Source organism: Cyphomyrmex costatus, unplaced genomic scaffold (assembly GCF_001594065.2).
Source record: "Cyphomyrmex costatus isolate MS0001 unplaced genomic scaffold, Ccosl1.0 scaffold176, whole genome shotgun sequence".
Taxonomy (NCBI): Eukaryota; Metazoa; Arthropoda; class Insecta; order Hymenoptera; family Formicidae; genus Cyphomyrmex; species Cyphomyrmex costatus.
This window is the reverse complement of record NW_017275780.1, coordinates 88,807-106,338: the sequence shown is the minus strand read 5'-3', so window position 1 is coordinate 106,338 and position 17,532 is coordinate 88,807. Positions and strand designations below refer to the sequence as shown.

General features: G+C 30.5%; 3 protein-coding genes across 3 annotated transcripts in view; 2 read left to right on the top strand and 1 right to left on the bottom strand.

The window, feature by feature from the left end:
* Nucleotides 1–344: 344 nt before the first annotated feature.
* On the top strand, nucleotides 345–1,825 carry LOC108772079 (transmembrane protein 14C). Its single transcript, XM_018537534.1, has 3 exons — nucleotides 345–534; nucleotides 1,480–1,669; nucleotides 1,747–1,825. The coding sequence occupies exons 1-3, from the start codon at nucleotides 459–461 to the stop codon at nucleotides 1,805–1,807; spliced, it is 327 nt and encodes a 108-aa protein (XP_018393036.1). The 5' UTR covers nucleotides 345–458; the 3' UTR covers nucleotides 1,808–1,825.
* Nucleotides 1,826–3,083: 1,258 nt separating this feature from the next.
* Nucleotides 3,084–8,284, top strand: LOC108772071 (calnexin). Its single transcript, XM_018537523.1, has 7 exons — nucleotides 3,084–3,321; nucleotides 3,520–3,815; nucleotides 3,917–4,576; nucleotides 4,652–4,792; nucleotides 7,117–7,236; nucleotides 7,472–7,639; nucleotides 7,776–8,284. Exons 1-7 carry the CDS (start codon nucleotides 3,093–3,095, stop codon nucleotides 7,830–7,832), a joined length of 1,671 nt encoding a protein of 556 aa, XP_018393025.1. The 5' UTR covers nucleotides 3,084–3,092; the 3' UTR covers nucleotides 7,833–8,284.
* A 588-nt stretch (nucleotides 8,285–8,872) lies between these two features.
* The window catches only part of Mtmr6 (Myotubularin related protein 6), an 11,131-nt gene continuing 2,471 nt past the window's right edge, over nucleotides 8,873–17,532 (bottom strand). Inside the window, exons 4-13 of the mRNA XM_018537527.1 lie at nucleotides 16,180–16,337; nucleotides 15,982–16,107; nucleotides 15,773–15,907; nucleotides 11,912–12,044; nucleotides 11,572–11,798; nucleotides 9,977–10,227; nucleotides 9,750–9,893; nucleotides 9,536–9,662; nucleotides 9,180–9,440; nucleotides 8,873–9,102 (exon numbers count right to left, since the gene is read on the bottom strand). Of these exons, the coding sequence (XP_018393029.1) occupies nucleotides 8,959–9,102; nucleotides 9,180–9,440; nucleotides 9,536–9,662; nucleotides 9,750–9,893; nucleotides 9,977–10,227; nucleotides 11,572–11,798; nucleotides 11,912–12,044; nucleotides 15,773–15,907; nucleotides 15,982–16,107; nucleotides 16,180–16,337 (1,706 nt within the window). The 3' untranslated portion in view covers nucleotides 8,873–8,958. The remainder of the gene's footprint in view (nucleotides 9,103–9,179; nucleotides 9,441–9,535; nucleotides 9,663–9,749; nucleotides 9,894–9,976; nucleotides 10,228–11,571; nucleotides 11,799–11,911; nucleotides 12,045–15,772; nucleotides 15,908–15,981; nucleotides 16,108–16,179; nucleotides 16,338–17,532) is intronic.

Genomic DNA, 17,532 nt, shown 5'->3' with positions numbered 1-17,532 from the left:
CGCAAAAATATTAAAAACACCTGTTTTAATAATTTCGATTGAGAGGTTTTCTCAAAAACTCAACATGATATTCCATTTTTACAGTCAACGCTAAAATTTTGTCAGAACTTATATTTGATAAAACTTAAAGCAAAGATCTTATTTTGTCTATTAATATTATCATTTTTGAAATATATACAATTATTTAACTAGTTATTTGAAAGTTAAATTAAATATAAAATTACGTTTTTCGGTTAAACAATCCTTCCGCATGGGGGGGGGCCTTCAAGAGGTTATGCCCCCGGGTCGAAATTTTGAAGTTACGCCACTGCGATCCCCGCGTATAATTTTTGCGTAATTGCAGCACGGAGCAATACGGAAGGGAACCGATATCTCGTGCTTATCACTCGATAATTACATAAATAGACGTCACACGGCACACAGTGGAGTCTTGGGACGATTTTTCTTTCGACAACACAATGCCGATCGATTACGTTGCATTTGCGTACGCTGCCGCGGTGGCTGGTGGCGGAGTGCTAGGTTACGTGAAATCGAGTGAGTGGTTTGATTAATTGTTGACAAAGTTTGTCCGCTTTCTCTCTTCAGGAGAGACAGACACAAATGACGTTCTAGTCTTCTTGGTATTGTTCAATAAATAACAAAGATAAAACGACACTTTTCAAGCAGAATGACAAGTCACGATAACGTCAAAATGACGTTATAAAATGAAACGCGAATGATAGAAAAAAAGTGACTTACGTCAGTTATCAATGTAATTTAATTTTGATCTTATTTCAACTTTTTTTTTTTTCTTATTCTAAGAGTAAGTTGAACCGAAATTGAAGTTAATTTATATAGGTAGAAACTGGTATTTGTAATCATTTCTGAAGTTGAAATTGTTTTCATTACAGTACAGATTTCAGTAAGATTTCAATATTCCAGTAATATAATATTAGAAATGTTACTATAATCTTCTGTATATAGATGCTGTATAGCTTTATGGATTAATTCTAAGAGTTGTAAAATTCGTAACTTGTTTTCGTAAAACTTGTATGAATTTATGACTAGTATTCTCTTATTTTTATGTGTATATATTGTAAAATGTATGATTTCTTGTAAATCTTACGACTAGGAAGAAGTTATCTGTAAAGAAGGATATTGTATAAGCACTTAAAAGATCTTATAAGTCTTACGAGAATATGTTATAAGCCCTATGATTCTGCTTGAAATTTAGACGTTAGTTGATTTGTCATGATGTGTGTTGTACTTGAATTGTGGATTGTATAGTGTCTCCTAAAAGGAAAGTAATCTGTAGATTTTTTCTTTTTAACTGAACTTATATAGTACTCCTTTTTTTTCTATGTTGAAGAAAAAAGAGAAAAGACGAAGAGTACAAGAAATCTAGCTAAAATGAATAGACCCTATGATTCTCATCGCTGATATCACTTATTCTTTACTCGCTTGAAACGCTTTGCATAACAATTCTGCTAAATTTTTCAGGTTCTATCCCCTCGCTGGCCGCGGGTCTTCTATTTGGATCAGTTCTGGGATACGGCGCTTATCAGACTTCTCAGGATCCGACCAACGTTACAGTTTTCTTAGGCACTAGCACAGCTCTCGGAAGTCTGATGGGATATCGGTTTTACAACAGTGGAAAGATAATGCCAGCTGGAGCAATCGCTGTACTAAGGTATTTAAATGCCATAATTATATTTGAAATTTATATGCAAGTTACAAGTTTGTATTAACGTTGGGATAATTTTTCAGTGCTGTGATGATCGTAAGGACAATCACGAGATATTTTTCACCGCCCTTGAAGACTGAATAAACGTTAATCATTGAGTTGTAGATATATATATCGCATTTAAATTAATTTTAAGTTTCTAGTGGAAGAAAAGGGGAAGCAGGGAAGAACAGTGTGTAATCAAAGGATTTATAAGAATTAATATTTAACAAATATATATATATTTTTTTCTTTGACGGATTTAAAATTGTATTGTTTGTCAACACGATTGAATATACACTTTTACACCATGGTGCACGAATGCTTCTAGATATTCGACTCCGTTACTCGGCCTTCGTACGACGGGACGGGGCACCGCGTCGCATCGAGCGTTGCTGCGCACGCTGCACTCTCGGTGTAGGTAAAACGGAAACTGACGTATTATCATAAATCTGTTCGCATTGTTTATATTTGTTGAACTCAGAATCTCCGCCTTCTCCTTTTTCAATTTCCGACTGTATATATTTATCTCATTTTTTTGAGTGCGAAAATTCTGGAAGATTCAAGCAACTCGAACAATTAAATATCCTCAGCGGTGTAGAACGGTGTAAAAAGTGCAGTTGCGTGAAACGATGCGACGGGACCTACCGCTCGGGCCTAAATACATAATACGATAACGAATCGTTGGCGAAATTATAAATATTGCCGTTCTCTCTGCGAACATCGTTGGGTGGACGACGCATGAGAATTGAGAACCGTCGAGTAGTACTAGGAATTCAATTAGGACCTATTCCACACTCAACGTGATCTCACACCGGCAACTTCCGGAAGCGCCGCTCCTGTTCAGAGCGCATCGCAGGGTTGCCCTTACGTGGATAAATTAAATTATCATTATTAAATAATTGAATAACGCGTCCTCGCCGTGCCAATCGTCCGAGGATTCCCTAATTAACTTTCTCTCATACCACCGGTAAGACTAGCTCCCGTTATATTTTTCTTACGTAAAAGAACTCATGATTTACTGTTTTGATATCGCTATATGTGATACGGATTAATTTAACTAACAAATTTATGCAAAATTATGTGTCACGTCGCGATCATAGTCAGTGTCTGCGGGGGGTGTATCTACAATGCAAGTTTGAGGTTAAGTTTTGCATGACTGGCTCATTCCAAGTGCATTGATTTTAGGGATACCATTTTAATTTCTTTATAATCTGCTTTGAAAAATTGTTTTAATGTTCGTTTTTGTTTTTTTTTTTTTTTTTTTTTTGTTAATTGGGTTCTTTTCGCCATGTGTTTTTGAGTCACTAGGCACGCTTAAATGAATTAGGTGAAGGTATTCTCTCATTTCGTTTTTTTTTTTCATATTTCACTATTTCAGGAATATGAAATGGCAAGAATCATAATTTGTGTTGTGTTGGTTTGCCTGAGTGCGTGTTGTATATTAAGTGCGGATGAAGACAGCGATGCGATACAAAAGCCGATTTATAAGAGTCCAGAACCTTCCGATTTTGCTCACCTAGCGGAAAACTTTGATAGTGAGGAGAGATTTAGGAATTCATGGATATTATCAGAGGCGAAGAAGGATGACATTGATGAAGACATTGCTAAATACGATGGTCAATATTCAATTTTTGCATATTCTTTTATTAGTGTATCCTAGTAGCAAAATTATTGGTACAATATTATCCAAATATTAGCCCTGCATATCCCTAATATTTAACCAAAATGACGTCAATTAATTACCACTAGAATATTCTATCCATGTAAATTTAATTTGATAAAATTGATTTGTTTAACTTGTCATTATTTGTTAGGAATTTGGTCCATCGAGGAACCTAAGAGACATGGCGAGGATGGAGATTTAGGATTAGTGCTTAAAAGCAAAGCTAGACATGCTGCCGTTTCTACTGCATTAAATAAGCCATTTTATTTTCGAGACAAGCCCTTAGTTGTACAATATGAAGTTAATTTCCAAGAGGGTCAGGAATGTGGCGGTGCCTATCTTAAGTTGCTTACATTAGATGATAAAAATAGAGACTTGAAACAGTTCCAAGATAAAACACCGTATACTATAATGTTCGGGCCCGATAAATGTGGCAATGATCACAAGGTATGCAAGAGGAACACTTTATTAATTTGGTCTTACAATTAGTTTGAATATAACTTGGTATATATATTATAATATATCTGATGTCTTTTTTTTTTCTTCAGCTTCATTTTATATTTAGACATAAGAATCCATTGAACGGTACAATAACAGAAAAACACTGTAAAAAATCAAAAGATCGAATGGAAGATTATTTCAAAGATAAAAACCCGCATTTATATACTCTGATCATACGGCCTGATAATATGTACGAAATCAAAGTAGATAGTAAAATGCAAAACTTAGGTTCATTACTGGACGATTTTGCTCCTCCTGTAAACCCACCTCTAGAAATAGAAGATCCTGATGATAAACAGCCTGAGGGTTGGGATGACAGAGAAAAGATTCCCGATCCGTTGGCAGAAAAGCCCGATGACTGGGACGAAGATGCTCCAGCACAGATAGTTGATGAGGAAGATATTATACCAGAAGGATGGCTCGAAGATGAACCGCCCATGATTCCAAATCCGGATTCAGTTAAGCCCGATGATTGGGATGTTGAGATGGATGGTGAATGGGAGCCTCCGGAAGTACCAAATCCAAAATGTACGGATGTTCCTGGTTGTGGACCGTACAAGCAGAAAATGAAGAAAAATCCACGATATAAAGGAAAATGGTTGCCGCCACTTATCAACAATCCTAATTACAAGGGAAAATGGAAACCTAGACTTATACACAATCCTGATTACTTTAATGATGAACATCCGTTTGAAATGTTACCAATTGTATGTAGTAAACAGAATGTTTCTTAATAAGCTACATAAATTCTTATATATGATACATACAAATATGTTTTATAGAGTGCTATCGGTTTTGAACTGTGGTCAATGTCTCCTGATATATATTTTGACAATATAATTATAACAGATGACGAAAAAGTTGCGAAAAAATGGGCGGATGATACGTTTGAGATTCGACGTGTTAAAATTGCTGAGGAAAATGTAAGTATTTTGTCTAAAGATTTTTTAAATATTTTTTCTTATATATCCTATGATCCTGTAATAAAAGATGATGGCTGAAATAGACCGATTTTTGCCGTCAAAATGCAATAGAAATTATGCTTGCGGTTTTTTTTTTTTTGGATTGCTGAATACGATTGTAAGACTTTTATCCATCCAAACCCATGGAAAAATGATCAAAAATTGCATTAAAGGAATTGTTTTAATAGTAATTTGATTACTATTAAAAGTGATATTTTCATTGCAATTTCTTGTATATAGTTTTATAATTCTCACTGAAAATTAAAGAAACACTTAAAAATAGAACACTTCAGGCATTCTAAATTTCACATGGTGAAATCAATGTGATATAATTAAAAATGATAATTTTTTATTTAAAGAATCTTAAGTCTCATCAGATGTGCATAGATTGTGCAGTTTTGAAAATATTAAATTGATGGATTTTCATATCATTACAAAGGTTCTACTTAGATGCGCGTTAGATTTTTTTTTCTTGAGATAGTTTGTGTATTTTTTATAATTTTACGTTTAAACTTTGTCACCAACGAGAAAATGGTAGTGTTACCTTTGATCTAATGCTCGAGTATGGAAAAAAAACAAATTATTTAGCAGAATTAATAAAGAAAGAAAGTCTAAAAACAATTACTTTTAAATAAATGGAATTTGCAGAAATAACTAACTTTTCTATTTTTAATGCTAATCAATTTCAACTTTATACATATGGCATATATCAATTAATTATTAAAAAATACTATTAGTTCTTATGCTGATCATATAAAGCCAAACTGTTTGAATTTTAAATCCGAAGTTAAGAGACCGTTCATTTTAATTTAAGAAAATAGAATATTAGTTTAGATCCTCTCCTATGTATTTCTATCAACAATATGTTCTCGTCATTTAAAATCAATAAGTATTTTATTTATATATATACATTAGTAGATAAAAATGCTTTTAATCTATCAGCTATAGCGGGTCATTTATGTAATTGTGAAGTTGGTAATCATGTAGTAGACTGTTGCTCATGCAGCAACGATTCTTTGGTGTTTTGCTCATGTTCGTTACTTATATTCGATATCTATTCCTGTAAACATTTAAATAATGTATTTTATTCAAATTCTGATGATAAAGAATGAATTTAGCTATATCATAAATTATAATGCAAAAGATAGTATAATAGGATTCCAGGCGAAGATCTATATAAAAAACCGTAACGCGTAGGATCTAGGTGGAACCTCAATGATAATATGGAAATCCATCGTTTTGACATTCTTAAAACTGTACATTGCATATCTAATTAGACTCAAAGTTCTTTAAAGAAGAAATTATGTATCATATTGATTCCGCTATGTGAGATTTAGATTTTTTGAAGTGTTCTATTTTCAAGTTTTTCTTTGATTTTCGGTGAGAAAAGTTATAAAACTATATTAAAATATAAGAAATTAAATAATTGTACCATTTTTTCATGAGTTTAGATGGATTAAAGTATCACTATCATATTCAACAATCCAAAAACGTAAGAATACATGTAACTTTTGTTGCACTTTGGGAACAAAAATCGGCCTGTTTTACTCGTCTTTTTGCTATAAAAATGCAACATACTGACATACATGAAGATAATATTATATAAATATATGTATCTATCTGGAACTTAATCAACTTGTCAAATTTGAAGCTTTACTTTTGAAAATAGATAAATAATTCTTTAGTATACAAATTATGCTATGCAGGATTCATTTTGGGGTCGAATGATGAAGGCGATGAATTATAAGCCTGGATGGTGGGCATTGTATTTCTTGTATTGCGCAATACCAATTGTAGCTTACATTTGGTATCTGTGCAAACGAGCTTTTGAGGAGGTATAATAGATGAAAGATAAAGACTGAACGAAATGTTAAAAATATTTGCTTGAACATATTAAAGTATATTATATGTACAAACGCTAATAATGTATATAAATTTTCTTTATATAACATATAATATTTATATTAGATATTTTACCAAGTTGTGTAATAGTAAAATTAATTTTAAAATATAATCCTCATTGACTCCTTAGTAATGAAAAGACCTACTCGTTATTGTTCAAGGATTAATAAGAGCTTCATTCCTCTGCTAGAATTTGTATACTTATATGATAGATTTTGAAACATGATACTAGCATATGTATTACAATTGTATTATATATGTTATTTAATTACATTAAAAGTGAATTTGAAATGTAATTGTAATACATAAATTAGCATATGATTAAAATCAATGTATGCTTACAATATATAGTATAGTATTTTATGTGATTATTTTTAATACAGTGGAGTACATGGAATCGCATCGCGAAATTTACTGCGGACCATCCATGGATGTGGGCAGTGTATCTAATACTAATTGCAATACCAGTAGTATTGATAATGTATTTTTGCTGCTTTTCCGAGGTATAACATTTGATTAAGCTAAAATAATTCAAGTGTTCTTATACAGAAAATTGTTTATTTTTACAAATATTTAGAAACCCTAAAATAAATATGTGATGATATTAGTTGCTTTGTAAGCAGAGTACAAGTCATTATCCAGCATTTGATGCTATTTGCTTATCGTTGATATTGTTATATAAGTGTAAGATACTTAAGTGAGATCAAAATATAACTTATATTGTTTTCAATATCTTAGGACAAAACAGATTTTAAAGACGAAGAAGATGAAAGGTCATTCTTAGGATTAGGCATCGATGAGACCATGGAAAACGAAAATTCTGAGTTTGAACAAAGACCTGTTATAGAAGAAATAGGAGATACAGAGATAGAGACTGGAACAGAGGAAGTAATAGAAAGTGATAAGGTTGGTAATAGATCTTGAAGCATTTTGAGAACTGCAATTCATAGTTTTCAAGTTTTTCAAGATATACAATGCTTCTTTTCTTATAAATGATAAATGGTTCTCGCGGTTATATAAAGCACACATATGATCATTGCAGGATACTGCACCGATTAGTGATGAAGGACCACGACGAAGAAAACCAAATAAAGAATAGGAAGAAGAATAATTATAAAAAAATTTAATAAGAGTATTATCGCGCGCGTTAAGATATTTATATAATACTATCACATTCCACACATTACACTTGCCACTGTGGATAGTAGGGTTACCAGTCACTAGTAAATTCAGTCACTGCAATGTGTGATGCGATATTCAATTACTCTTCTAAGAATATTGACATTTGATATCATGTACGAAATCTTATTAATATATTTAAGGAAACTGTTCTCGAATTATACATATGCTTTTGTGTACTGAGTGATGTATGATGTATCTGTATTCTTTGAAATTTACACTGGAGTGTTCTCTTTTAAAATGGACAATGCCTTAATGATATAGTATATATTTGTGTTTTTAACTACAACATTTTTTAATGTTGTAGCATTAAAGGATAGTATGATTTATTCACATTTTAAATGTTATATATTTAATGTTACATTGAAACAAATTAATAAGAGACAGTAAAAAAGGAGAATGTAATATATGTGAATGTGCAAGATATGTGAACAATTTATGTCTTTTGATGTAACTCAAACTATATCTTTCAACTACTATGGCAAAATCCATTTTTAGTATAATGCAAACAAATGGTATGCATTTATCCACAGAATGTGAAAAAAGTCAGCTTGTGTTCCCATAACTTTTAATCTATATTTGCGTAATTTATATGTATAATTTTTTCTAATTATAAAAATATTGAAGAATAAAGTGACAAAGTAGTTTTAAAGTCATTGACATAAAACGTAACGACATTTATCGACCGTACCATAGTAGTTGATAGTCAATGATTTGTTGTTAATTATTTGGAGTAATATTCACGAACTTTAAGGTGTTTATGAGTTATTTAAGTTAGAAATAAGTCCATATGTTTTATATGTATATATATATATATATATATATATATATACATACATATATATATATATTATAATCAGGTACTACGTTGTTTGTATTGATTGATATGTGAATGAAATAAAATTCAAAGAAATATAGAGAAAAACTAAATATATGAAATTGGAATAATACGATGCTTGATATATGCGATATATATGTTACGCTTCTTCATTATTTTGCTAAAAAAAAAAACGTGCATACAAATATAAAGTAGTATAATTGCACGTTTAAGGACTAGTGGTAGATATGCTAAAACTTTGATAGCACGATTTGCACGTGGGTACGGCACGTTGTGACAGATGTCCAGATAATTTAGTATGCACTGTCATGCATCTTGTGCATAGTACATCACCACAGGACCAACAATGATGCTGGAATGAAATAATCATTAGAAAATCAAAATAAATGGATCGTTTCGACTTAACAAAGTACACTCGTCAATTATTACCTTTTTGTTAAAAGCATCGAATGTGGTAGAGCATCCACATTCTTCCATATTTCGAGACGATTTCCATTCTAAGGCAACTGTCTTTAATTCATTTTCCAATTGATTTGCTTTTAGTTTAGCTCTCGTTTTTTCATCGTGATTTGCGGTGTTCTCTATTATACTATCTGACAAAGATTCCTTCGTGAATTTAGTGTCAAATTTATACTTTCCCTTCTTTTGAGTGTTACTGGTATTTAAAAGTTGCCCCAAAGAATTTACTCGCTGTTGAAAAAAATTAAAATTCAGATATAAACGATAAACATCAATTTTTCATTAAAATTTATAATATCTGTTTGATTTGAAATTGCGATATATACTTTTAACAAAAGCTTTACATGATCTTCTAAGGAACTTGTGTGATCGTGGATTGTCAGAATTAAGTCTTCGCACGTTTCTCTAGGATGTATTCCATTTTCAAATCTAAAGTACAAGCCTCTCCAAAGACTGAAAATAAAATAACACAGTTTACATTCAAGCTGTACGGTTAATAATATTGCATATAAATCATTGCACAAGTTACATGTTTATTACACGATAGATTGAGGTGCCAATTTAGGTTGAAGAATATCAGCAGTGTCTTCGTTATTATAACGATTGCATCTGTAGATTGGGTTTATATATTCATTCATATTATTCGCTAAGTAGCCCCATAACGAATACGTTCGTTCAGACAATCTGAAATAATAATTTATATTCATCTTAACTTTTTTCATTTATATTTATTATAAAGAAAGAGATCAATATAAAGATATTAATACCTTAATATTTGCCTTTCTTTCTCCGAATTTCCGATGAATGTGCCGTGTTGACAGCTATGTACATGATCGTGTAACGTTACAAGAAAATATTCATTAAATTGAAATTTATATGGATATTGCTGTAGCAGTTGGTATGTCGCATCTATAAATTGTGTAAATATTGGTGCGAGTTCTTTACCATCACTACTAACATAGCCACAACGATCACTAAATTTATGACCAAACGATAGCCAATCCTTTTCTATTAAAGCCTATACAAAAAATTTTTGAAATCACACAAGAGAAATTGAATATACAGGGTGTGTCAAAAGTATGGAAACAGTCGAATATCTGGAAAGCAAAGCCTTTTTGAGAAAAATGTTTCAAGCAAAAGTTGTAGGATTTAAAAAGATCTATTCACTGATCGGCATCTCTTTGACCTTGAATGGCGTTACCAAGGCTAGATGAAGGTCACGTTGATTTTTTTTAAATGGAACCCCTTATTTTTCATTAGATATTCTCGTAGCTTACCTTGAGAGTTTTTCAAAACACTATAATAAACGATTTTTTCATTAAGTATTTTTCGAGATATGTGGTTCAGAAGTTGTAATATACCATCGGCATTGGCGTCGTTACTCATAGTGTCAAAACAGTGGCTAAAACCTCTTGAATGTTGTTCATGACCTTAATAATTTGTTAATATTAAGATCATTGGAGGTTGTTTCTACTGAAAAAAATCACATCATAAAGTTACATAAAATCGAAATCATGTAATTAAAACAAGTAAATTACATAATGGATTGTTCTCAATCATTACCTTATTTTTTAAAATCACGTAATTTGAAAAATCATTTGATATTAGACATAATATCATCTGTTATGTGATTTTATAGTTATCGAATTTTAAAGAATTAAATAATAGGAATAAAAAGAAAAAACATATCATTGTGTGACTTTTCAAATTACGTGATTTTAAAACAATCATGTACTGATTTGGAACAATCTGTTACGTAATTTACCTGTTTTAATTACGTGGTTTCATTGTGTAATTTTGTGACGTGACTTTTTTCAGTAGGGGTAACTGTTATTTTCATTAAGATCAACTTGATTTACTATTTGTTCTCTAACATCCGCTATCGGTAGACTTTGTTGCACGTATACTGATCTTGATCTTAACAAATGTTCTTAAGATCGTGACCTTGAATAACGTTCAAGAGGTTTTAGCCACCTTGAGTAACGCCAATGCCGATGATGTACTGCAACTTTCGAGCCACGTATTTCGAAAAATACTTAATAAAAAATCTTTTATTATAGTGTTTTGAAAAGTTCTCGAGGTAAGCTACAAGAATATCTAATGAAAAAAATAGAGGATTCCTTTTAAACAAATAAACGTGATCTTGATCCTCGAGCTAGCTTTGGCGACACCACTCAAGGTCAAGGGAATGTGATCAGCGAATAGATCTTTTTAAACCCTACAACTTTTGTCTGAAACATTTACCTTAAAAAAGTTTTGCTTTCGAGATATTCGACCGTTTTCATACTTTTGACACACCCTGTATAAATTTAATCGAATAATAAATGCAGAAATTTGGACAACTTAATATTGAATTATTTACTTGAAAACCTTGGATGGTTCTATAAAATGGATCTAATAGTAATGCGGCCAGAGAGCACACTTGCGCAGTGCGATCCCATCCATCACTACAATGCACTACTACGCTTACGCCGTTCAAAATTGCTCGTGCAATGAACCAAGCGGTTTCCAGAATAGAGCGAATATGCTTTAACCAACCGCTACTTTCTAGACCACTTAAGAATGCACTCATAGAGGTTGATCTTTGTACTGAAAATTCAAATATAGATAGAAATCAGGAGACGCGGTAGTGTCATGTTCATAAAAATTATACGAGAAAACTGATGTTGTATATACAAATTCTGTAAAAATTTTATACTTACAATCCAAAAGCTTATTTAAGCTCGTTCTCATCACATGAATATTCTCTATTCCGAAAAAATGGAATTTAATATTGTCATAGAAATTTTCGTTCTCATATCCTTTCCCTGCAGCTCTGTTAGCAAAGGCATTAATCTAATGAACAGAATTAAGTTTCGTTTTTAATACCTTGTATATATCCTTAGGAATACCTATAGTCGTTTATTTTATATATTTATAGCATTTGTCATCACTGAAATAATTAAATATAAAAATAATATATAATAGAAGGCTCTATACGTATAAAATAACAAAAAACAAATGAAAGGCAAAGAGCCAGTTGTGTAACAAAGAAACTTTGATTCAAAATAATAAAAATATTAGAACAAACGATCGGATCATTATCAATGTTACAGTAAATTATAATTAAGAAATTTTTTGAAATTTTTTACAAAATTTTTTCGATAACGCAGTCCTCATATCCTTTACTGTTGGGAGTACATAAATTAAAATAGTCAAAGTAATAAAAAGTTAAGTATGTAAGTACAGTAAAGTATGAGGACTGCGTTATCAAAAAAATTTTGTAGATTTCAAATATAGAGTTTCTTAATTATAATTTATTATACTATCAGGTGTGGGCAAAATACTAAAAAAAATTGTATTTAAATACAAAATATAAAATATTCAAAAAATTGTATTTACATACAAAATGCAAAATACTAAAAAAATATATTTAAATACATTTTTTGAGTATTTTGTATTTAAATATAATTTTTTTGAGTATACTGTATAGTTTCAGCATTGGCAGTGAATATCGGAACTCCCCCATTACAGGCTCTTTAGCTTTTGATCCCGGATTCCCGGGCATTACCGAGAATCTGATGTATTTAGTATTTATAACAAATTTAAAATACAAAATACTAAAAAGAAGTATTTAAATACAAAAATGTATTTAAATACATTATATTTCAAATACTGCCCACCCCTGTTTACTGTAATATTGATAATAGTATTTGATAACCCGATCAGCGTTAAAACGTTATAATATTTTTATTATTTTGAATTCTTTGTTACACGATTGGCTCTTTACCCTTTATTTGTTTTTTGTTGAATTAAATATACATTTTTTGTTTTTAAAATCAATTAAATAAAATATTATCTCTACAAAAGTTTAGAAAATATTTATAACAATATTTTCTGTTTCCAATTCTAAAGAATGATATATAAAAGGAGAAACAAACAAAATGCCAATATGAGCCAACACAAGTTATTCGTGTGTACTTTTTATACAATTTATTCGAAATGAATATTAAAATGTGTACATATATATACAGGGTGTAAAAAAATTAGACCGACAAACTTTGAGGGGAAATAGAGGACATAAAAACAAACATATTTTGTTAATAATGTTTTTCTCTACGACGCTCCGTTTTAATATTATAGGGTGCAAAATAGGAATTTTATGATTTTAACAAAAAAAAACACAAGTGGAAAAATTAAATTTATTTCAATTACACATATTATTTTAATCTTCAAAAAACAATTAACAAAAAAACGGAACAAAAATGCGCAAATAATTAGCTCAATTTATAATAAATGTTCAAAAATTCCTTCATTTGTTTCAACACCAAAATGACAACGTCGAAATTCGGATTAACGATTCTGTTTCAATGCTTCATCAATAAGAGTTGTAAAAGTTAAAGATATAAAAATAAAGTAAAAGTAAATACAAAATACCCTTGTGAAGCACGCTTCATTAATAAACAGCATTGAGGGCAAACAGCCCGACAAAAACAGTACGTGCAATCTTCGCTAGACTTTTTTTTATGGGGGAACATGAAAACTCTCATTTATGAGACACCGATTGAAACAGAAGAAGAATTAGTAGCCCGAATTACTGCTGCAGCATATCAGATTCAAAATATTCCTGCAGTCTTCGAACGTGTGAGAGAATCAATGTTTCGACGTTGTCATCTTTGTATTGAAGCAAATGGAGGAATTTTTGAACATTTATTATAAATTGAGCTAATTATTTGCGCATTTTTGTTCCGTTCTTTTGTTAATTGTTTTTTGAAGATTAAAATAATATGTGTAATTGAAATAAATTTAATTTTTCCACTTGTGTTTGTTTTTTGTTAAATCATAAAATTCCTATTTTGTACCCTATAATATTAAAACGGAGCGTCGTAGAGAAAAACATTATTAACAAAATGTGTTTGTTTTTATGTCCTCTATTTCCCCTCAAAGTTTGTCGGTCTAATTTTTTTACACTCTGTATATTAGGGTGGTCGTTATTTTGGGTTGGAAAAATTTTTGACCGCGCACAACGCTTAATCGGTTCCAAATCACTCAAAAAACATCCCAGAATTTTTGCAGATTTTTATTCGAAGTCTTTGGTACGCCGCCAAGAGGTTGAAGTTCATCGTTTTTTTAATAAAAATCGTTTATTTTTCTGAATATGTAACTGTAATTTTTACGATAAAATACAAAAAATATAGCCAATTAACACAGTTGTTCTTCAATACTTTCTGCGTGTCAAATTCTAAGGGCAATTAAAAAAAAAAAGTTTTCACTAAGTTATAACTTTTTTTTAGGAAGTTTCTTTTAACAAAAATCTGGCAAACGAAATATATTTTTTGTTTTTTCACTACAACTTTTCCAAAAAAAGTTATTCGATATTGCGCTGTAGAGCATCGCATTCCTTACCTTTACCGCATCTATTGGCCTACTTATCTTCCCAAGAGTAATTTTTCTTTCTGAAGTTGTAGTATTGTGAAAATTACACTCCTTAGCTTGCATGAAATCTGGTGACGGTTATATGTGCTAAATTTTACTTAAAACATTCTATTTATAAAAAACAGGTCTGGATAATATTTTTTCATGTCTTATTTGATTTATTCCAATTTCAATTTCCGTAATACAAAAAGAATGTAGCTCAATTATTTAATTACTTCATATGTAGTACATCAGTAGTAGTACATCATAGTAGTACATCATACCCTCAACGTAGTCACAGCTTGTTTTATGCTTAATATTGCAAAAAATTCAAAATTTCCCGATTGGAATTTAATATTACCTATTTTTAAAGGAAATATGAAATAATCTGCAAAAATTCTGGGATGTTTTTTGAGTGATTTGGAACCGATTAAGCGTTGTGCGCGGTCAAAAATTTTTCCAACCCAAAATAACGACCACCCTAATATATATATATATTAGGTGTACAAATTAGTTCGGTCCGTTTTTTGTGTTTAAAAATGCATTATTTAAAAACAAAATGAATGAACAGATTAATTAAAGTATTGTCCATCGCTGGCTACTACTTTTTCCCATCTCTCAGACAATTTTCGAATTCCATCTCGAAAAAATGACTCGTCTTTGGAGGCGATCATCTTTTGGAAAACGGACCGAACTAATTTATACTCCCCCAATATATATACGTTTCGATCTATGGTTAAGATCCTCTTCAGTATATAACTAAATATAAGCCAAACGTATATCATACTTGATATATTGGAAAAACGATCTGTGTCTAATAAAACGCAATTTCATGTTTTAAATCTGCACTGCCTGAAATATGCGTTTTATTAGACACAGATCGTTTTTCTAATATATCAAGTTTGGCTTATATTTAGTTATATACTGAAAAAGACCTTAATCGTAGGTCGGAAATATACGTTTTAATATTCATTTCGAATAAATTGTATAAAAGTACACACGGATAACTTGTGTTGGCTCATATTGACATATGTTTGTTTCTTTTGATTTATTCAACTGAGCTCTTTGATTGTCTTATTTTATGAAAAAAAAGATGTAAGATAAAAGGAATAAAATTGGATCTAATATTTAATTGGAAAAGAAATTACATATTCTATTCATATACTTACCCGCGGCCTTGTATCGACAACGTACATATACCGAGAATTAGGATTTGTACATAATATATTATGCATCATTTCTTCGTCTTCAGGACACCGTGCACTAAATCCTGAGAGTGGTTGACTGCAGCGGCAAATGGCAGCCTGAAAGTTATTTTATTTGAAAAACTTTTTTTTTTTTTTTTATTCAAATGTTTAATTTATTATTTCGATCAAACCTTATTTGAATGCAAGTACGTTAAAACTGGTAGCCTCCCTCTGCTTCTAAACTTTGCACTGCCTAATAAAATGTTTTTAGTAGATGCACTGGGAACATATAAGTACCTAGGATAAGTATCGCAAAGCTGAAAAGAAATCGATAGTTTAATTAATGGCGTTGAAAATGCAATATGATAATACAATGAATATTATTTTACCTCATAATTAGTATTTAAATACGAAAGTGACCATTCCTCGTTAGGAACTCCTTGCCGTTGAAATTCACTTTGTACATTGAAGAAATTCCATCCTGCATGCTGAGGTAGTGTGTCCTTATTTTCTTGATAATTGAAGCAATATAAATCTTCTATACTAGCTATAATAAAATTAAACCAATAAAATAGTTATAATTTAGAAATGATTATCTTAGAATTTATTCTGTACATGTTACACAATATATAAACAGTGTTTTCCGTTATCTAGATAAAATTATCTAGATAATCATCTAGATGAAGAAATGGCTTTATCTTATCTTTATCTAGATTATTGAGAATATATACTATCTTTATCTTATCTTAGATTTAAAAAAGTTATCTTTTTCAATTTATCTAAGATTGTAGAAGAGTATTGTAAGAAATTTTTATGTAAACACAATCAACCTTCAGTAGTAATAGTGATGATTTTTTCGCGATATAGACAAACAATTGGGCAGTTTGACATCAGTCATTCAAAGCGACATGAAGTATTTTCATATTTAGAAAACAAATCAAAAGAATTAGATATTCTGAATTTATATCCACACATTAAACAAATTTTTTAAAAATATAATACATCATTGCCATCATCAGCGCCAGTAGAACGTCTTTTTAGTTGCAGATAACAAATATTAATTCCATGTAGAAACCGTTTATTAGATGATATATTCGAAAAACTTTTATATTTAAAAAGGATAAAGATTTATAAAATATTTATGAAATATTTATAAAAATAATGAATATATTTTTTGTATCCTAAATCGCGCGCGCGCGTTTTACTACCAAATAGTTACTTAAAAACAAAATCATCTTATATAAAAATTATCTAGATACAAATTTTTTTAATCTCATCTTTTATCTAGATTAATATAAAATAAATTATCTTCATCTTATCTAAAATACATTTTTGTGTCATTTATCTTACCTATATCTAGATAATTTTGAATTATCTAAGCGCAACACTGTATATAAATATAGTGCCATTAAAAAATTCTTAGGAGACATTTGTACACAAAATAGCCCAGTCAAATGAGCTGAAATTTTGACCTTTGAAGGAAATAATACTATATACCCTGTAACCAGCGCGAAAGGGTGTGTTTTGGGGTTGTAATGAAGGTACTAAAAGTCCACCCCCGTACCATTGTCGTAGCAAAACTGAGGGTGCAAAAAAGGCCCAAAAATTTGATTTTTTGACAATAACTCAAAAAGTATCAATTTTATCAAAAACAAAAACGTTAAGAAAGTTGTAGCTCACGAAATTCCGCACATTTTCTTTTTTTATTTGCCTCTCTACGACCAATAGGAGCCGAGATATAT